Below are 21,233 nucleotides of genomic sequence, written 5' to 3' on the forward strand. Positions count from 1 at the left end.
TTTATCAAATTGACTAAAAAGTTACATTCGATAGTCAAAAATATAGCTTTAAAATTAGTACTGTTGGGCTTCTCTGGTGGCGCAGTGGTTGAGAGTCCACCTGCCAATGCAGGGGACGCAGGTTCGTGCCCCGGTCCGGGAAGATCCCACATGCCGCGGAGCGGCTGGGCCCGTGAGCCATAGCCGCTGAGCCTGTGCGTCCGGAGCCTGTGCTCCGCAACGGGAGAGGCCACCACAGTGAGAGGCCCGCGTACCACAAAAAAATAAATAATAAATAAATAAATAAATAAAATTAGTACTGTTTTTGAAAGAATAGTTTGGAATTTAAGTAACTGCAGAAATATTAAAAATAAATTCCACAAAATGATCAAATATTAAGATATTCCATGGGGGGAAAAAAGGGTTTTACAAACTGGAGTGCCCATGAAACAATGGAAGATGTGTTCATTCGATAATATTTACTGAATGCCATGTTGTTCACACCAGAAAAATCCTCAGGTTAAGAGTAGAGTGTCTCTTGACCCTCCTGACTGTGTTCCATAATCAACAAAGATTTAAACAGAACCAACCCAAAGAAAACGTAAATGATCAATATAAGGCTGAGATCTCAGATACTGATATTGCTTGACTACATAGACTTTCATTTCGTGAAGTACTTGTATGGATATAATTAACATGTTCATATTATCTTTTTAAATTAATTAATTTATTTATTTTAGCTCCTGAAGTGATTGATGTATCCTCCAAGGCTGAAGAAGTGAAAATAATGACCATAACCAGAAAGAAAGAGGTTCAGGAAGAGAAAGAAGCTGTGTATGAGAAAAAGGAAGCAGTCTACGAGGAGAAGAAAGTTCACATAGACTCTTTGGAAGAACCTTATGACGAACTAGAGGTAGAACCATACACGGAGCCATATGAAGAACCTTACTATGAGGAACCAGATGAAGACTATGAAGAGACCCAGGTAGAAGCTAAAAGGGAAGTTCATGAGGAATGGGAAGAAGATTTTGAAGAAGGGCAAGAATACTATGAAAGGGAAGAAGGTTACGAGGAAGGGGAAGAAGAGTGGGAGGAGACTTCCCAAGAAAGAGAAGTCGTCCAAGTTCAAAAGGAGGCTTATGAAGGTATGTATTAACTGGGTGACTTTTGTCTCTTTTCCTCATTTTTTGCTCAGTTCTTTATATTTTCAAGGTTATTAACCTGATTTACAATGGATATGAAACAGATGAAATGATTTTTCTATTTTTTAAAGTTAGGCATCTTTAGAATCTTTAAAAGCATCATTTTCTTCAGAGTTACTTTCATGCTTTGATATTGTACGTTGAATCATTTAATCGTATTACTAAGACTGAATTCCAAGTGCTCTTTTCTAATGCAGAGGTTCAAGTTTTAGTTTCACTGCCTCACTGCATCTCTGCTTGATCCTGCTTCTAAATCCAGCATGAGTAATCCTGTTAGCAATAAAGATCCCAAATACAATCATTTACACAGTTGTATATGATTCTTAACTTATATCATTTGCCAATTGATACAATCTATTAGAACTTAACCTATTCAAGCACCCCTTATTACTGTGTTTTTGTTAAAGAATCACGTGAGAGGAAAATTCCAGCAAAAGTACCGGAAAAGAAAGAAGTGCCACCTCCTAAAGGTATGTAATTGGAATTATTTATATAGATCACATCATTGACGTCATTATCATGGCTTGCTGGGCAAAAATGTATGAATCACCAGTTCAATCCAATAGGCACAACTTCTTCTGGAAGCTTCATTGTATCAGTGATTTTTTTTTCTAAGAATATCTACCTACTTCATTTAATTCAAATGTAAAATGATGATAAAAAGATTGTTGTGGTAAATATAAAAAATAACCAAAATACTTGAAGTACAGAGGCTTGTACTTAAAGTTCAGTGCAACAAACTTGTCTCTCTTTAAAAAATGAGAGAAAAAGAGAGAGACTATTTTAATAGAAATTCTAAAAGTACTGCAATTTTTTTAAAATGCTTGCAGTTGTAAAGAAGCCCGTAGTTGAAAAAATTGAAAAGACTTCTCGAAGAATGGAAGAAGTTCAAGTCACCAAAGGTATTATCATTTAAAACATTTCTAGTACCATGTACACAAGTAATTGTTTACTGATATATAGTCACATGTTAGTTATTTATATAGTCATCTAAACTAAGATATTTTAAAATTTTGTGCAAAGCAATATTCTTCACAATACAAATATATTTGTACATATTTTTAAGTACCCGAAGTTTCAAAGAAGATTGTTCCACAAAAACCTTCTCGGACTCCAGTGCAGGAAGAAGTTATTGAAGTGAAAGGTATACATCTTTGTCTTTCAGCTACAAGTTTTAAACATTTTTATTTATGTGTATGACTATGTATACATATATTACTGAACAACTCACAAATCTGAAATCACCAAAATAAAGACATATTATATATATTATATACATTTTATGTTACACATTTATATAATTTAAGTAAATAATAACATTATCTTTGTTTTTAGTATCACTTTAAATTACATAATTTTTTTTAATTAAAGAAGGATTTGTGTTTAATCAGTAGTCTTCTAACTTTACTGTGCCATGCATTCCATTCCATATAATATTCCTCATCCCCTCATTTATATGAATAAACCCTAATGGATTTGGGAAAGCACCACATCACGTGTGAAGAAGTTGTGTCTATTTGATTCCCATTTAATAATGTTTGATAAAGGCTGCATGGATTGTTTGTCCCTATAGATCAAAACGTGATTTGTTTTCTTGCCAATACTGAGTTTGTTCTCAAGCTATCATATTAACCCACTCATTCTGTGTCTAAACAAGCCATGTATTTGATCTAATGTCTTGAACTGGAAAAAGAAATACTAATGTGAAATACTCTCTTTAAAGTACCTGCTGTACATACAAAGAAGATGGTTATTTCAGAAGAAAAGATGTTCTTTGCTTCTCACACAGAGGAGGAGGAGGTGTCAGTCACAGGTATAAGGCAAATTTGAATATGGGGCTCAAATGGAAGGGCTTGAGATGGATTTTTATCCCTCTTCTTATCTAATTTGTGATTATGTAGATATCTCTGTCTCCTTGTGAATCTTTGTCATCTTTTCATTTCACATTTGTCTGTTTTAATTTGTATTTCAATATTCTTTGTAAATTGCAATACCACCCATAGTATGGCATACCATGAACTAAAATGTACATTTTTTAAAGTCCCTGAGGTACAAAAGAAAACTGTTACCGAAGAGAAAATTCACGTTGCTGTTTCCAAAAAGATTGAGCCTCCACCTAAAGGTATTAGTGATTTATTCTAAGTTTAAAATCTTTCAAAAGTTCCAAAGTAAATATCTGAATATGTTAATATTAAATAATAAATTTAGTCACAGTCCACAGACCTATAGCCACTATGTGCAAATGACATCATAGGGAGATGAGAAGACCATGAGGAGGGTTTTGGAGAGAGGAATGACAATTCCTGGAGGCTCTGTTCCCTGCTTCATGGAGCTTACAATCTAGTGGCCAGCTGTTTAGAAAAAGAAATAGTGTCCTGGGGGCTTCCCTGGTGGCGCAGTGGTTAAACATCCGCCTGCCAGTGCAGAGGACACGGGTTCAAGCCCTGGTCCGGGAAGATCCCACATGCCGTGGAGCAACTAAGCCCGTGCGCCACAACTACTGAGCCTGCGCTCTAGAGCCTGCGAGCCACAACTACTGAAGCCCATGCACCTAGAGCCTGTGCTCCGCAACAGGAGAAGCCACCGCAATGAGAAGCCCGCGCACCGCAACGAAGAGTAGCCCCCGCTCGCTGCAACTAGAGAAAGCCTGTGCACAGCAATGAAGACCCAACACAGCCAAAAATTAATTAATTAATTAATTAAATCTATTAAGAAAAGAAATACAGTGTCCTGGAGCCAGCTCATACCCACTCACCAGAGCTGATGGTTAAATTTTCAGGAATTTTGCTACCCAGCATTTAACGCCTCCATGATTAAAAGTTAAATTATATAAAATTAAATAAGTTATATTTAAAACTATGGGGCTTCCCTGGTGGCGCAGTGGTTGAGAGTCCGCCTGCCGATGCAGGGGACACGGGTTCGTGCCCCGGTCCGGGAAGATCCCACATGCCGCGGAGCGGCTGGGCCTGTGAGCCATGGCCGCTGAGCCTGCGCGTCCGGAGCCTGTGCTCCCCAACGGGAGAGGCCACAACAGTGAGAGGCCTGTGTACGGCAAAAAAAAAAAAAAAAAAAAAAAAAAAACTATGGCAATAAATGCTCAAAACTCATTACTATTTTCCTATTTTACTGTTATCTATGTTTCTGAGGTTATGTTGATGGCCTCTGTGTTGTGGAAATAGTGGATAATTAGGCGCTACTTCTCATCCCTTCCCAACTCCGAGACAATGACATCATCGTTGGTAGCCAGGATGCACGTATTTGCACCACCACAGAGGCTGGAACTTGGAAACTGGCAGTGGCTACAAATTAGGGCTCCCCTCCCTCCACTGACCCTCTCCTACACCCAGTCAAATTGTTAAGCATTTAGGATACAAAAATTATTTAAGATAATTGAATGCAGTTGTTCTAATGCTGCAGCTTTATAAAAGTAAAGTTTCTAAAACTGGTGTCTGAGGAACAGACACTGGCACCTCTGAGGAAGGGGTGCTCCTACCTGTTTCTAGGAAAGTGGAGGTTCCTTCAGTTAAAAATGAGTAACAGGGGCTTCCCTGGTGGCGCAGTGGTTGAGAGTCCGCCTGCCGATGCAGGGGAAATGGGTTCGTGCCCTGGTCTGGGAGGATCCCACATGCCGCGGAGCTGCTGGGCCCGTGAGCCATGGCCGCTGGGCCTGTGCGTCCGGAGCCTGTGCTCCGCAACGGGAGAGGTCGCAACAGTGAGAGGCCCACATACCGCAAAAAAAAAAAAAAAAAAAAAAGAGTAACAGTCACATTTTCTAATTAGCCACTAGTTCATTGCCCTTAATCCTTGATTAACACGTAATTTTCTTGCATTCAATTGGTATAAAACCAGAATGTCTACTCTTTAAGTCTTGCAACAACATATGCCTTGTCAAAATGCACAATTTCTCAAAATCGACCCTTTTTTTTTTTTAAAGTCCCTGAGCCACCCAAGAAACCAGTCTCAGAGGAAGTAGTCCCTGTTCCCCACCTTCCTAAAAAGGTGGAACCCCTACCAGCCAAAGGTAGAATCATATTTTTGAAAAAAATTTCTTAATGTCTGTCTTCTTGTACCTTTTTCTATTGGCTCTGTGTGTTAATGAGATAGTATCTGTAAACCATTTGTAATATATTTTAATTCTGTGTATGTTGATTTCATTAACTTGTGGTAATATGTTACACAAATGTCAATAATACTTTAGACTCCAGACCATGCTGATAGGGTCTTTGTCCACTTCGTGTAGTATATGTAATGTCTGTATGGTATTGATGTATTTAGCGTGTATTTTCATCACAAGTTACATGCTTGATATTAAATTACTTCTTAAATTCTTACACTCTTACTGAGGATTTATGCTTTAATGTAATCTTAAATGTCTCACAAGGAGGCTAGAGTTCTCAATTGTTTCAACAATGGTGTCTTTAAAGTTCCTGAAGTTCCCAAGAAACCTGTGCCAGAGGAGAAAAAGCCAGTTCCTGTGCCTAAGAAGGAACCTGCCGCTCCCCCCAAAGGTACACCAGAACTGATCACAGGCTGACCCTTTGCCCCAAATGCCAGTGCTTTGTTTTATACAGTCTTCGTACTTACTCTGCTGTCTACTTTGTGTCTTTTACATGCCCCTTGTGTTTTTCATTTATTTGTCAGCTTCGGGGGCTACACTCGACATACATTATTTGTGATACTGAACATTAAAAAAAGTTACTTTTAAAAAGTAACTATATCAAACTGCTGTCTTAAATTTTTAATACCTTCCCTCTCCTAGAGAAAGAAGAAATATTTATGAAACTCATTTTCTACAGGGCATGTTTCTAGGAAAAACTCTTTCAGCCCTCAACTATGTGACTTTTTCTTAATAAGAAAAAAAAAACTTTCATGAGTTATGACAAGATACAAAGACTAACAGGAGGGTGTTTGGCAGAACTGAATGGTAATGGGGTAAAGATTTACACAGTGCTTCTGGGAACTGCCACTCTTCTGAAAAGTCAATAATGCCTACCCTTAAATAGTTGGAAACATCAACTTTTGGCATTTACTTTCACCATGTTTCTTGAGATATTAACTGAACATTGACATTTGCCATAAATGTTGCAATTATCTAATTAGTGAGTCAAGGGACCTTTCATATAGTGATGTTTGGATTCAAATGTGCTAATTCTTGCTTTAATTTTTTGGATTTGGTTGGTTTTGGGGGTTGTAGTGATAAAAGACACTACTTTATAGAGGCAATGAAGTAACAAACTGCACACATCTGGTCAGTTATAGAGAGATCCAGTATCATCCAGCTTAGGAGAAAGCAGGCTCATACATTTTAAGAAGTGTTCTCTTTTGCCTGATTTCTCAGTGTTTCCATTTTCTTCCTTAATCAAATCTGCTTCTCTCTTTCTCAAACTCTTGGCTGTTTCAGAATTCTGGGTCTTTTTCTTTTATTCTTTTTTTTAAATTGAAGTACAGTTGTTGCACAATATTATATAACTTACAGGTGTACAATATAGTGATTCACAATTTTTAAAGGTTATACTCCATTTATAGTTATTATAGAATATTGGCTGTATTCTGTTGTACAATATATCCTTGTAGCTTATTTTATACCTAACAGTTTGTACCTCTTAATCCCCTACTGCTCCTCCCTACTTACCTCTCCCCACTGGTAACCACTAACTTGTTCTCTATATCTGTGAGTATGCTTCTTTTTTGTTATGTTCACTAGTTTGTTGTATTTTTTAGATTCTACATGTAAGTGATATTATACAGTACTTGTCGCTCTCTGACTTATTTCACTTAGCCTAATACCCTCCAAGTCCATCCATGTATTTGCAAATGGCAGCACTTCATTCTTCTTCATGGCTGAGTAGTATTCCATTGTAAATATATACCACATCTTCTTTATCCATTCGTCTGTTGATGGACACTTAGGTTGCTTCTATATCTTGGCAATTGTAAATAATGCTGCTATAAACACTGTGGTGCATGTATCTTTTCAAATCAGAGTTTTTATTTCTTTAGGGTCTTTTTTTTAACCAAATGATTTTTAAGAATGATTTCTGATTATCTAATCATTAAAATATAATGATTATATGAAAATAAAATATGATTATAATAAAAAGGTTATATTACTAAAACCAGTACTAATACCAAAGCCTCTTGGTCACTCCTGGAGGAGACTCAGAGGCATGTCTCATTTATACATGAAAATAAATACACTTAGTAACATGTATGTATAAGCATCCCATGTATACATAACATAATATATACATGTATGAATGTGTATCTGTATAACTACATCAAGATATTGCAAATGCAAGTGTAGAGGTGCAGATGTTCAAAAAAATTGCCAGTATCTTATTTAAAATGGAAAAAATTACTACTGATAATGCATGCTGTTAGAACTACACCAGCCACTTAAAAATTCAACATCATCAACACTTAAAATAGGTAAATTAAACCCATTGTAAACCTTCTTTGGGTCATAGACCCTATTGAAAACTATGGAGCCTTTTAGAGAAAAGCACATATATACATACCCACAAAACTTTGCACACAGAACTCCCCAAAGTCACTGACACACAGATGTCATACTGAGAGGGCTACCCTAGCTAAAGAGTGTTTCCTGAGTTTTATAGATGCTACAGGTGCACCAAAAAAGAAAAAACATTCAGAAGAGAAATAGAAAAATAATAATAATGATATAGATGAAACCATTCTAATGACATCTTAGTCTAAGATAGTCTTAGATAAAGTATACCCATTGTTATTATGGATTCCATTTCTCAATACAAAGAGTAAAGGGATTTTTCTATATACTATATCCACACTCTATATTGTTTATATAATTACTGAGTAATTTGGTATTTTTATTGGAGTATAATTGCTTTACAATGTTGGACTAATTTGTTTTTATCAAAAGCATACCAATATATAAAGAAAGAATGAATTCTGTGCACATCCTTCTGTGTATATAATTCGTTTTTAATCTCCTAAATGCCTCTGTAACATTACTTGGGACATTTACCACATGTGACCTTTAGAAAACTATAATTTTGTGCATTATTTTGCCGATGCATAGAAAACCTATAACATTAGTAAACTACTTAAAGATTTGTGTGTGTGTGCCTATATCCATTCATAAAAGTGACATATGGCTGAACTAACGTTCTATTTTAAAAACTTTAAGTCCCAGAGGTGCTCAGGAAACCTGTCCCTGAAGAAAAGATACCTGTCCCTGAAGAAAAGATTTCTGTTCCTGTTGCAAAGAAAAAGGAAGCTCCACCAGCTAAAGGTACAATGACTTGTTTAGTAAGGAAGCCCATTTTTAGGTCTTGAGTATAAAACATTTTTGTGATTAATTATCTAAGTTAGTTTGTTTCACTCAAAATGAATGTTTTATGGTGTAAGAATTCAACAAAAGTGTCTGTCCACCTGCCTACTTTCTTACAAAATATCTGTCCATTAACTACTTTGGAAAATATAAAGTTAACTCTAAAAATTAATGTCTTTTCAAGTTCCTGAAGTACAGAAGAGGGTTGTCGCAGAAGAAAAAATAACCATCGTCACTGAAAGGGAGGAATCTCCACCACCAGCAGGTAACTTCATCCCATTTCCACAAAATAACCTTGTCTTCCCTTCAAGCTTCTTTAATTGCATATCTTCTTTAATGGGCCTGCAAGTTCTATGTTGCTCATTTACTTTGCCTTTCTGAGTATTTTTAAATCAAATACTATCCTTTAAGTGCCAGAAATACCAAAGAAGAAAGTTCCTGAAGAAAAAAGACCTGTTCCTTGGAAAGAGGAAGAAGTTCCACCACCAAAAGGTATTGTCTCTCCATCTTTCCAAGAACCGTCTTTATAATATTATGTTCCTAGGCAAACAATGATTTTGTTAGTCTTGTGGTATATGTGCATCGTGAGTGTGTGTCTGTGTTTTGTGATGGTCTTCAATGAGATAACACTGAAGTTCTAAAAGCACACAATGTTTTTAAAGTGCCCGCTCTGCCTAAGAAACCTGTCCCTGAGGAGAAAGTTCCCGTGCCAGTTCCTGCTGCTAAGAAAGCCCCTCCTCCCCGAGGTAGGATTTGTCTCAAGCCTCTGACAAAAATCTTTTAGCTGGTGGATTCTTTCTCCTATCTGGTGTCTTCTTGTACTGACCCTTTGTCTCTCTTGGATAGAATTTTTGTGTGTATATACTCGTGATACGTTATGTAATTTGCTAGTGAAAGTGGTGTACTGTGCAAATCTTCCCCAAACTTCAGGGAGAGAAAATTGTTAAGGTTCTTGGTTTCTAAGCTTCAACTTTAATCCTTTCTTAAAGCTGAAGTTTCTAAGAAAACTGTCGTAGAGGAAAAAAGATTTGTTGGTGAAGAAAAACCATCCGTTGCAGTTCCTCAAAGAGTGGAGGTCATGCGGCACGAAGGTATATAATCAGAAGTGAGGGGAGAAATGAGTTTGCGTGTGTTTCCTCCAAGTCTTTTCTTCTTACCACATAGTTTACTTTAGAAGTTGTTCTTATCAGTGTCTGTTGTAGCCTCTGAGACTGAATGTTTTGTGTCTGCATTGGTCCTGAGTCATTCTAAGAGGGTGAGTGGGGTGCTGAACATGTGGTAACTGTGAAAGTGGCCTCATTTGGGCATAATCTGAATATTCTTCTCAGTCTTGCGCTGTACTGTCCCCTCATCTGAACTCAGCTCTCTCCTTCTTGTAATGAAGAAGCACTGTGAAACCACCCCCTAAGCAGAAGAAGAACATTACCCATCTATAGGGAACTCATGGTTATAATCAGTACTTCAATGGGCTGCTCAGGCTGAATTTAAAGTAAATCTTATCTTTTAAAGTATCCACAGAGGAGGAATGGAGTTATTCAGAAGAAGAGGAAAGAATATATGTTTCAGTTTATAGAGAAGAGGAAAGAGAGGAGGAGGAGGAGGAAGTGGAGGTTACAGAATATGAAGGTAAATAATGCAGATAAGCTAGTGGTGAGCTGGCATCTTGATAAGCTGTTTTCCTTCACAGATTATTTATCAGATTAATGAAAGTGACACAAATTCAGGGAACGTCTACTTGTCTTATTTGATGTATCTTTTGATCAAAACACAAGACTCAGGAGCATTAATTAAACATCCAAAGTATTCCTTGTCCATTCCCTCTAACTTGGCTCTGTAGGAAACAAGTCTTCATATTTATAGGTAACTAATGGTGCAAGTATCTCCATACACATTTATCCTTTCAGTAGATGGGACTTGGTTTCAGTATGGTGGACTGCCATAATCTTCACCTTGGTAGTCTAATGTCTAAAACATGGGTAACAAATAGCAGTGTTGATAGCACAACTCACTAATGTGTCCTGACTCACAGATTTTAAATGAATAAGAAATTATATACATTATTACATTCCAGAAGTCAAGGCCAGGTTTGAGAGTGAAGCACTCAACACATAGGGCTTTCCAATATTCCATGTATGGAGAAAACAGTCGTGCAATATCTTTCATTAGATCAATTTGTTATTCAGATGTTCACATACCTATAAAGCTAGTTCTCTATAGCTTAGGATTGAACAACGAGCTTTATTTCAATGTTGGGATACCCTTTAAATGAATTAAGACACCCCTAGGTTTACTGCTGAAGTTCAGCATTCTGGCTGAAGCTATATATCTGAAAGAACTTTAATAAGAAAGTTTTAATGTAGCTCTGCTTTAAAGATTAATCCATAAGTTTCTCAGTAAATTAACTGTCTTCCCAATGAAAAGATGAATAGAATTGTACAGGCAGATGCCCTTGAGTGTATCTCTGGCTAATAAAAGGGGCCCTACCTCTTCTCCACTTGGAAGAAAAGTCCATGTGAAATCCAGATGTGCAGTCTTAATGGAATGGCTTAGAACAGAGCAAGACTTGACTCCCTAGAGGAAGCCCACCAGTTCTGTTGTGCTTCCTGGGAAAGGCCAAGATGCGCATAAGTCAGGAATCTGATGGATTCAAAGAGGGTCCTGTCCCTTCTAGAAATGTTTGGGAAACCATAACATGTACACAAGGAAAGTTCTCATTGCATGAATATAATTTCAGTTTTTTATACATTATAAATTTCTTTTAGTACTATAGACTCTGATTAAAAGGAAAGACATTTTATGATATTCTTATGTTTCCATTAAGCCCAAAGATTTAGGGAAAAGATGGGTAGCCTGTTAAGTTTACTCCTAGTGTTTGTAACTAGATCTTTGTATTCTATAATTAATCTTATACACATAGACTCAAAAATCATAGGAAGGCTCTTTCCTTGTCCACCATAGCTACTCTCGCAAAACCTGGGGGAAAAGTCTTGTTTCCAAGTCCTCAGTAGGTTTTTCGTATGTAATACAGGTTTTTTCTTTCTTATGGACCTACTTATGATTCCTCAAGTATATTTTTGAAACTTGTCTTCAAATTCCTGTGTTCTTGTTAACTTAGCCGCTAGGATTGTTTTTACGTCTTGCACTTGTCCTGTTCTTCCTGTGAATACAAGCACTGTTATCTTTATGTTATACTTAAAATTAAATTACTGAAACTTATTTTCTATGCTCTTTATTAAGGCATATGCTTTGATTAAAATCTTCTTCTTTGGGTATTTTAAATGAGAACAATCAGGGAGTTGGAAAGTGTTAAACTTTTACTATTTTACTTACTTTTTGACATAATAAAGTACAGCTAAAATTAAACATGAAAAACACTACAACCTATCTTCTTTGAAATTGATATCTTTAAAGTGATGGAAGAGCCTGAGGAATATGTTGTAGAAGAAGAGCTGCACTTTATTTCTGAGAAAGTGGACGCTGAACCAGCCGAAGGTAGACCAACTCTTAGATTAATTCTAGCCCCATATGTGTTTGGCTTGTCCCATTCTTAATGTCCTCTTGTAGTTAATTTTTTGTCTGTATTGAAAATGTTGATAAATATCATGTGTAATAAAAATATTCCTTAAATTTTTATTAAAAAGAAATCTGGACATTTCCACAAATGTATTTTATAATCTTTTCAAGTGCCTGAGAAGAAAATTGTACCAAAACCGAAAACTCTTGCTAAAATAGAGGAGCCTCCACCAGCTAAAGGTACAATTCTCTCTCGAAGAAATGGGATACGATTTGTCTTAATAGCTATACTAATGCCTTTAGTTTGAATAACTGCCTCAGTTTTGTCAGCATATATGTGTAAACATTTTTACTGACTATAGACATTAATGTTTGTGTAAATGTGTGATCTTTTCATAAAGTGAGTTCTTTGCCCCAACATTACACTTCTCCTGTAATGCAAACTAATATTCTTAAACCTAATATTTCTAAAGTTCCTGAAGTACCTAAGAAAATTGTGCCAGAAAAGAAAATTCCTGCTGCAGTTCCCAAAAAGGAAAAGGTGCCACCAGCCAAAGGTATATTGGGCTTTCCTTTATTCTTGAATAATGCCTGTCTTTTTGAATCTTAAATTGATACATTCTTCAAATTTTTATGACATCAACAAGAAAATAAGTGTGGCTATGTTTAGTGTTTTTCACATTTGTATGTCTGACCGTGTTGTGCAATGTCTTTTAAGTGCCAGAAGAGCCAAAGAAACCAGTTCCTGAAAAAAGGGCTCCCCCCAAAGTGGCTAAGATAGAAGAACCTCCTCCCACCAAAGGTAAACAAAACCCCCCAGCACAACAACTAGAAACATGTCTTGTCTTTCTCATCCTCTCACTGCTGTCCTTGGGTCACCCCTTCTGTATGGAGGTTATTGGTGTATGTTGGCCGCAAGGATATATTATTGCCTTGTCTATGGTGGACTATTACTTGTTGTGAAGTTCATTTGTGTGTACCTTGTAAAATTGTTATACTCTAAAATCACAATACTTTCTGGCTAATACATTTTTTAAAATTCCACTTTAAGTAATATAACTCCATAATACTAAAATTATCTTTCAAGTGACTGAGAGGCACATGCAAATTGCCCAGGAAGAAAAAGTTCACGTTGCTGTAACTAAAAAAGTGAAGCCTCCAAGACCAAGAGGTACATGGGGCCTTTCAATACACAGAATAATGTACCTACCCTATTCTCTTTACCAACTACACTAGTTATGGGTGTTGGTTTTTTGTTGTCATTGTTATAGTTGTTTTATGTTTGAAATTGTGAAAATACCAAGTCTTTTATGTTTGAGTTACTGCTATACAACTACCTTTTTGTTGTTTGAATGAGGAAAACAGTTCTTTAAAGTGAAATCTGTCTTTAAAGTGCCTGAGGAACCCAAGAGAGCTGTTCCAGAAGAAAAAGTTCCAAAACTCAAGCCTAGAAAAGAGGAGGAGCCACCAGTAAAAGGTATACCAACTTTTCCAAAAATCAAAATAAGCTTTCAGGTATCAAAATAAGCTTATAGGTATAACTAATCTAGTGAAATTGGGATCCTTAGAGAAAATAATTTAAATATGTATACAAAGTAAGTAATATGCATATGCTATTCCATATCATCTCAAAACTAAATATTTCTGATACCAGAAAATATTGTCTCTTCTTCTCAAAAAAAAAAACAAAAACAAAAGTGAAACTCCATACAAACATGTAGATACTTTCCCTTAAAACGTATTTATCTTCTAATGTGTCTTTGTCTATAACTAAACTCCTTTGCAGAAATGCTTGTTTTGTGTGGCAACCTTTGATGAAATTAAAATTTTTTAAACCCTCAATTTTCTACATTGTGCCAGTAGAGCTTATGAAAACACCTTAGAATTAAAGTGAAGAAACTATTCATGTGATGCAACCTTCTGTCTAATGCTTGTTTGATAGTCATTGTTTATACTGTCTAGTTGTCTTTTTTTCTTTTATAAATATTACTTGATTTCTTAAAGTTATTCAATGTCTTTTAAGTATTAAGTAGCTTAGAAAAAAGTATATATATATATATATATATATATATATATATTAGAACATGTTTATTTCCAAGTCTATTGATTTTTCTTACCACTTAAATGAAAACTTTAAACAATGAGCATGGTTATGGTCATCTTTGTCCTCTTTGTCCTTGGATTGTGCATACACAAGTTCTCTTAACACGTTATTCTGAATCTTGCAATTCACTTTTAATAATTACTCTTTTTAAAGTGACTGAACTCAGGAAAGGAGCTGTTAAAGAACAAAAGGTATCCATTGAAGTTCCAAAAAGAGAACCTCCAGCAGCTAAAGGTATATTGTGCTTTGACTAAATAATAAAATGAAGCATGAACCTACACAGCTCTTTGCCTGTTAGTTTCTAATTTGACTCTCATTCTTTATTGGCTTATTGTTGCCTAAAGGCAGGGAATCTAACATTTGAAGTTATAAATAGCAAATGTACACTCTGTAATACCTTGGCCAACAAAGGACAGTCAGGGTCTCCCATAACCAGTGCATGAGACCATCACAAAGGAATGAGATCACAGCACATTGTCACTATGGTCCCTAAATGGGCTTCAAGTAAAATGCACCTGTTGTCAATATTATTCCAGAAGTAACTGTAACAGCAGAGAAAGAACGGGCTTACACCCAGGAAGAAGAAACTGTTTCAACACCATGGGAAGAGGAATATGAAGAATATGATTATAAAGAATTTGAGGAGTATGAACCAACAGAAGAATATGATCAATATGAAGAGTATGAGGAACATGAGTTCGAACATTATGAAGAGTATAAAGAACATGAAGAATATGTCACAGGTATGAGCAGAACTGCAAACCTGGAACCACATTAAATGTGAGCAAAATCCATAGAACAGGATAAAATTTTGAATGCCCAAAGAAATTTGGAAAGAACTTTGTTTTGCTTGGCAAATTCAGAATTTATTTTTCTTGGATAACTTCTAGGAAAAAAAATCTCTATAAATCGTAAAGTTACTGTTAGTGTTTGGTTCTGGGCATAATCTATTTCCTCTCCTTTTTGCTTATAAGAAAATGTCATTATGTTTCTTTCTCCAAAAGGTCAAGAGTCTATCTTCAAGCGCCCTTGATCATTCTAATACATGACCCAAAATTTCTCAATATATCTCATCCTGAAGCTTGTTATTATCAAACATAATAGGCTATTGAGAAAACACCCTACCCTCGGGGTTCCCATCATCAAAACTTCACAAAGACTGCTTCAAAAGTAAACACAGAGAAAGCCAACACAAGCCATTGTGTTTTATCTTTGTGAAGATCAAATCTGTAGGAATAAGTTTCTATTGGAATTTCAAAATGAAGCAATATTATTTCACTTATTCTATTTTTGATGTTTCACCGCCTAACTTTGAGAATGTTCTATGTAGTTTTACAAATAGAATTAAAAAACAATATCATATGGGGAGGAGTTTAACCATGATTTTGTCTACCTGAAGTGAAATGATAATATAATATGTAAAAGGGAGTCACAATTACCTAACTGAAGTAAATAGCAAGGACCAAATAGCAATAAAAACTTTTTTAGGTCTTTTATACCTTATTCTACTTGGATCTCTGATTCTCACTCACCTCTAGAGGCTATGTCTATGCTGTAGATAAGATATGTTATTTTAGTTCTTCGTATCCATTGAAGAAATATCATTTTTTTATATTCTAACAAAAATGTCTAACATTAAATACCCTGTATATATTTTTAAAGAACCTGAGAAGCCCATCCCAGTAAAGCCTGTCCAGGAAGAACCGGTTCCCACAAAACCAAAGATCCCACCAGCTAAAGGTAGAGTGAGAAAAATATTATCAATCATGAGACCTGTGGTGCCTACACGTCTGTCCAACTATAAATCCATGTTGAAGTGGCAGTGTACGAATCGTGTGTGTGTTTGGGGTCATTATGTTGTACATCATATTTCTTATTTTTTTCTTCTTACTACTCTTAAGAAATTTGGTTCAGGTTTTTAAATCTGTTAATATTGATGTTTTAAAGTGCCGAAGAAAGTGGTTCCTGAAGAAAAAGTACCAGTTCCCATTCCTAAGAAACTCAAACCTCCACCACCCAAAGGTACATGGCAGCGTAATAACTACCAAAAACATCTTTTTTACTTATGTTCTATAAACGTGTCTTACTACCTTGTCTGATGTTCTTTGTCTTTACTGAATATATTGTTTGGTGCTGATTCTTACATTTCTTGGCGTTTCATGTATTTTTATTTACATGATGTTCGTGTGGTTGGTTTTAATGGTCTTTAATAATTAATATCTTTAAAGTGCCTGAAGAAGCAAAGAAAGTTGTTGAGGAAAAAATACACATTTCAATTACCAAACGTGAAAAAGAGCAAGTGACTGAACCAGCTGATAAAGGTATAATTTCCTTCCTCGATTGTGGTCTTTTATAATGTCTCTTTTAAAACTAAAGCAGCTGTGTTTTGCTTTTTTTTTTTCTTCACTGTTTTGTGTCTTTTATATTAATCGTTAGGTGGATGTTGGATGTAAAAATCTGTAAATACAGGATAAAAAGATAATGTTATCTTAAAAGGAAAAGTTATTTCAAAATATATCCATAGCTTCTTATACAGTGGCTGTGTCCTAACGCATGGCTACAATACATATAAAATAGAATGTTTGGATTTAAAATCAGTGACCATTTGGCACATTCCTGACTTATCTAAATTGATGTGATGATATAACAATATTCACCACAGTTTAATACCTGTTTATTGATCCTAAAGTCATTTTGAAGTTTGAAAAAAAGAGCTAACTCAATGTCTAACCATTTTTCCCTGCTTTTTACTAAGTATTAAGTAACTTCACTGCAATTTCAAAAAGTATACTTATCCAGAAGTAAATTTAGCTTTTCAGTAAAGGATGTTTCATACAAGCAGAGATACCCGAACACTAAACATCACTTCACACTTGGTCTCTGCTACCTCAGACCTCCCTGAGTACTTTTGTATGTTTTTATTCCAGTAAGGTTCAGAATCCTTTCCATGGAGAATCTGAAGTTTCTTATAAATGAACAATCACATATCTCTTATATGAGAGGCACTTGCAGCATTACTGTATTTCCTTAAAATACAATAAAGCAAGCATTCGCTGGGTACCCTGTTTCTGACAATAAAATTTCCTTATACTTAATGTTTTAAGAGCCCATGAAGCCCAAGAGGGTTGTCACAGAAGAAAGAGTACCTGTTCCTAAAAAAGAAGTAGCAGCACCTGTTAGAGGTACCTATATTCACTCTTTTTAATGTGTTGTTTGTCTCTTTTGGTATGAAATTCATGTTCAGTTCTATGTGTAAAGTTCTTCTGTGGGAAAGATAAAGCCTATTCCTTCTTCTATTACAAATGGCTATGTTCCTAACATGTCTTAATCTTATTGAATAATTGGAAAATATCCAATGTAAATATAATATCTTTAAAGTGCCTGAAGTACCTAAAAGACAACCAGAAGAGATTGCCTTTGAAGAGGAAGCTGTAACCCAAGTAGAGGAATATTTTGAAGAAGAAGAGTACATTCATGAAAAAGAAGAACTCATAACTGAAGAAGAAGAGGAGCTCATAACTGAAGAAGTGGTACCAGTGGTACCCGTCAAAGGTAGATTGTATCTCCTGCCAAGGGATAAGCAGCAGCATCTTTTGTATCCAATTTGGTCAGATTCTGGGGTTTATTAGCACTGATGACCAATTCTGCTTATTTTAGAAAAAGACACTTTTAGATGCTGTAGTTGCTTTTCACATTTTATATCTTTTCTGCAACATTTCCAAAATTCTTCATAATATCTTTAAAGTGCCTGAGGTACCCAAGAAACCTGTTCCAGAAGAGAAGAAACCTGTTCCTGTTCCCAAAAAGAAGGAAGCCCCACCAGCAAAAGGTACACCACCACTCTTATCATGAGCATATAAAAGACTTCATCTGCATATAAGTAGCTAATTATCTTGAGTTCAGAACCTTGTGTGTGTTACTGTCTATTCTTTGAAACTGTCCTGTTGTTTGTTAACTATGCTTTGTGTGGATGTGTTGTTACTGGTAGTAAGAACTTATCAATAAACAATGTCTTTAAAGTGCCTGAGATTCCTAAGAAGCCAGAGGAGAAAGTTCCTGTGCCCATTCCTAAGAAAGAGAAGGCTCCACCAGCTAAAGGTACATCTCTTTGTAATCCATCAGTGGAATAGTGTAATAAGTTACCCATGTATTGATAGTATAACTTGGTGAGCCTTATCAGTTCTTTCCCCATGATGATATTAACAATATTAATGCCCAGACAAGCTGGTTACTGGAGCAGTTTATTGTGTATTCATCTCTGAATTTTACCATCAAAGCATGCTGGTGCTTCATGCTTGGTTCCTCCTCTTTAGTGGAAAGTTCTTAGAGTAAATTCTAACTGTAATACCAAAATGGACAAAATCATCATTTACCAGACATTGTGTGTTGTCTTTATCAGTCTATGTTTTTTCAGTGTTTTTTAATCTTAATTTTTGTGCATTTTCTGGCCTTTGTTTTGTGGCTGTTATAATTATTATTTTCATTCTTAAAGTGAAATTGTTAGAATATCTTTGATGCTTCAATAAGGCCTAAAATTGCTAGATTCTTCTCTATGGGTGAAAAATTTGACACTAACCCTATTTGATATCTTTAAAGTTCCTGAAGTACCCAAGAAACCTGTACCAGAGGAGAAAGTGCCAGTACCGGTTCCTAAAAAGGTGGAAGCTCCACCTGCCAAAGGTACATGAACTTGCAATGTCATAAAATTTTTTAAATTTCAACTTTGCATATGAGTAAAAAATTAAATGGTTCAATTACGTGCTCTTTGGGGATGCAACGCTTTAGTATTCCTTTATGGAAAAGAAAAGATTTTATTTTAAAGGTAAAATGCTTCTTGAAGTAACTTGGTCATACTCTTATGACCTTAATCTTTTTGAAACTACGCTTAGACTCAAAATTTTAGGTTGTATAAAATGTTTCTCTAAATCATTTCTTTAAAGTGCCAGAAGTGCCCAAGAAACCTGTGCCTGAGAAGAAGGTGCTGGTTCCTGCTCCTAAGAAAGTAGAGGCTCCATCTGCAAAAGGTACGTCACTTCATCATTTAAAGTCCATGGGAAAAAACCTTACATTTACATATATTCACATACAAATTCCCTTATAACATTACATGTTTTAAACAATTGTCTATCTTGTTAGAAATATAAAAGTCAGATATTTCATGATTCCTTTTTATGTCTATTGCTCTAAGACATGTAAAAGAACACATTCTTAAAGACAAATAATATCTTTAAAGTGCCAGTGGTGCCCGAGAAGGTCATCACAGAAGAAAAGGAGCCAACACCTGTTCCGAAAAAAGTGGAAGCTCCATCACCCAAAGGTACATTAATCACGAACAAAACCAAGGCAAAAAAGGAAAACTAACTGGCATTATACAGCCTCACTAATTATAATTACTTATGTTGGTGACAGTTGATGCTTTATGATCACAGAATATTTGCTTTTCATGTTGTCCCACTGTTTTGAATATTGTACATAAAAGTGATGCTTGTCCAATTGAACAAATATCTTTAAAGTGCCAAAGAAACGTGAGCCAGTTCCAGTTCCTGTAGCTCTACTTCGGGAAGAGAAAGTTGTATTTGAAGAAGAAATTGTTCTTGAAGAGGAAGTTCTACTTGAGGAAGAGGAAGTTCCACCAGCGGAAGAGGAAATTCCACCTGAGGCAGAGGAATTTCCACCTGAGGAAGAGGAATTTCCACCAGAGGAAGAGGAATTTCCACCAGAGGAAGAGGAAGTTCCACCAGAGGAAGAGGAAATTCTATCAGAGGAAGAGGAAGTTGCTCCTGAAGAAGAGGAAATTCCTCCTGGGGAGGAAGAATTTGTACCTGAAGAAGTTCTTCCAGAAATTAAACCTAAGGTGCCAGTACCTGCACAAGGTATAGCAGTTCTTCTTGAAGTCATCAGGCCTCTTTTGTGTTGAATTCTGCCTTTCCATCTTTTTGTTCATCTCTAATTTTATCTATGTTGCTTTACTCTCTATGTCTTCTACCATCTAAATCTTAGAAAACATTCCAGACATGAGTGCTCTTATTGTTTTTTGTCTGTCTTGTGTGTCTATTTATTGTAAATCGTCTGAATGTCTTTTCAAATTTCATGATATGAAATGTTATTTAGTTGTTTGTGGCCTTATTCTTATGTGTCTTTTTGTTACATATACAGTGCTGTACATGTGATTTTTAATGTCTTAAAATGAATGTTTTTAAGTGCCTGAAGTGCCAAAGAAACCTGTACCAGAGAAGAAAGTCCCTGTTCCAGCTCCTAAAAAAGTGGAACCTCCACCACCCAAAGGTACACCTCCCCAAAGTGAATACACATTCTTCATCCATACGTTCACCAGAAAAATTATAGCTGAACTGGGATTTAGGAAAATGTATGTTTATAAACTAGATTAGTCACATTAATTTCTAAAAAAGTTCAGGAACACTGATATCCACTTTTTATTGGCTGCAAAGCAGTATTCAAGAGCAAAGATGGAAGGAAGTATTGTCCCAAAACTGCCCCAAAACTTCTACCCAATTCCCTATAATTTTATTAAACATAATAATTTTCATATAGATATTTTACAAGGCTAAATTATCTACACAAAAAATACCTGAAAAATATGATGAACAAATCTTCCTAAATGTCATCCTTCAACCATGTATATTAAGTGCCTTTATAACATCAGGATGAAAAGGTAAAAGAAGGAGTAATGTATTTATGAAAGCATTGCATAATAGCTTATGTCTTCTGATACATACATACAAATGGTAGCCCAGCAGGTTTTGATTTTAGCCTTGAATTTGTATCTTGCTGTGTTAGCCTGAGCAAGTCCTTTAACTGATCTGAGCCTAAAGTTCCTCTCCTATAAAATGGGGATACTAATGTCAGTTCTAGTGGGCTCAGATATTATTGTGAGGATAAAATAAAGTAAGGTATATAAAAGTACTCTATCACTGAGTGAATAGTATCCAGATTTATCATATTCAATCAGTTCATAGTACAGGACATAATATATTTATGCCTTAAAGCTCAATAATACTTTCTGCAAAAGTTTATGACATCACTACTTAAAATAAGCATGACCTCTCCACTAGGTTAAATAGTCTTATAAGCAGTGAAACAGTAAAGCCGATCCTTTATTGGA

General features: G+C 35.6%; 1 protein-coding gene across 1 annotated transcript in view; it reads left to right on the plus strand.

Moving 5' to 3' along the window:
• LOC308621301 (titin) overlaps positions 1–21,233 on the plus strand; it is a 299,757-nt gene that overhangs the window by 131,647 nt on the left and 146,877 nt on the right. Inside the window, exons 109-139 of the mRNA XM_081241746.1 lie at positions 720–1,124; positions 1,589–1,651; positions 2,012–2,083; positions 2,248–2,325; positions 2,905–2,994; positions 3,223–3,303; positions 5,606–5,689; positions 8,350–8,454; positions 8,678–8,758; positions 8,905–8,985; positions 9,156–9,239; positions 9,483–9,584; positions 10,003–10,119; positions 11,905–11,985; positions 12,178–12,246; positions 12,480–12,563; positions 12,725–12,808; positions 13,094–13,177; positions 13,400–13,483; positions 14,264–14,344; positions 14,647–14,853; positions 15,773–15,850; positions 16,058–16,132; positions 16,339–16,431; positions 17,215–17,292; positions 17,489–17,662; positions 17,856–17,939; positions 18,131–18,208; positions 18,707–18,790; positions 19,051–19,134; positions 20,312–20,395. Coding sequence (XP_081097872.1) covers positions 720–1,124; positions 1,589–1,651; positions 2,012–2,083; positions 2,248–2,325; positions 2,905–2,994; positions 3,223–3,303; positions 5,606–5,689; positions 8,350–8,454; positions 8,678–8,758; positions 8,905–8,985; positions 9,156–9,239; positions 9,483–9,584; positions 10,003–10,119; positions 11,905–11,985; positions 12,178–12,246; positions 12,480–12,563; positions 12,725–12,808; positions 13,094–13,177; positions 13,400–13,483; positions 14,264–14,344; positions 14,647–14,853; positions 15,773–15,850; positions 16,058–16,132; positions 16,339–16,431; positions 17,215–17,292; positions 17,489–17,662; positions 17,856–17,939; positions 18,131–18,208; positions 18,707–18,790; positions 19,051–19,134; positions 20,312–20,395 — 3,129 coding nt within the window. The remainder of the gene's footprint in view (positions 1–719; positions 1,125–1,588; positions 1,652–2,011; positions 2,084–2,247; positions 2,326–2,904; positions 2,995–3,222; positions 3,304–5,605; positions 5,690–8,349; positions 8,455–8,677; positions 8,759–8,904; positions 8,986–9,155; positions 9,240–9,482; positions 9,585–10,002; positions 10,120–11,904; positions 11,986–12,177; positions 12,247–12,479; positions 12,564–12,724; positions 12,809–13,093; positions 13,178–13,399; positions 13,484–14,263; positions 14,345–14,646; positions 14,854–15,772; positions 15,851–16,057; positions 16,133–16,338; positions 16,432–17,214; positions 17,293–17,488; positions 17,663–17,855; positions 17,940–18,130; positions 18,209–18,706; positions 18,791–19,050; positions 19,135–20,311; positions 20,396–21,233) is intronic.

This window comes from Mesoplodon bidens, assembly GCF_964165515.1.
Source record: "Mesoplodon bidens genome assembly, chromosome: 8".
NCBI classification, from domain to species: Eukaryota; Metazoa; Chordata; class Mammalia; order Artiodactyla; family Ziphiidae; genus Mesoplodon; species Mesoplodon bidens.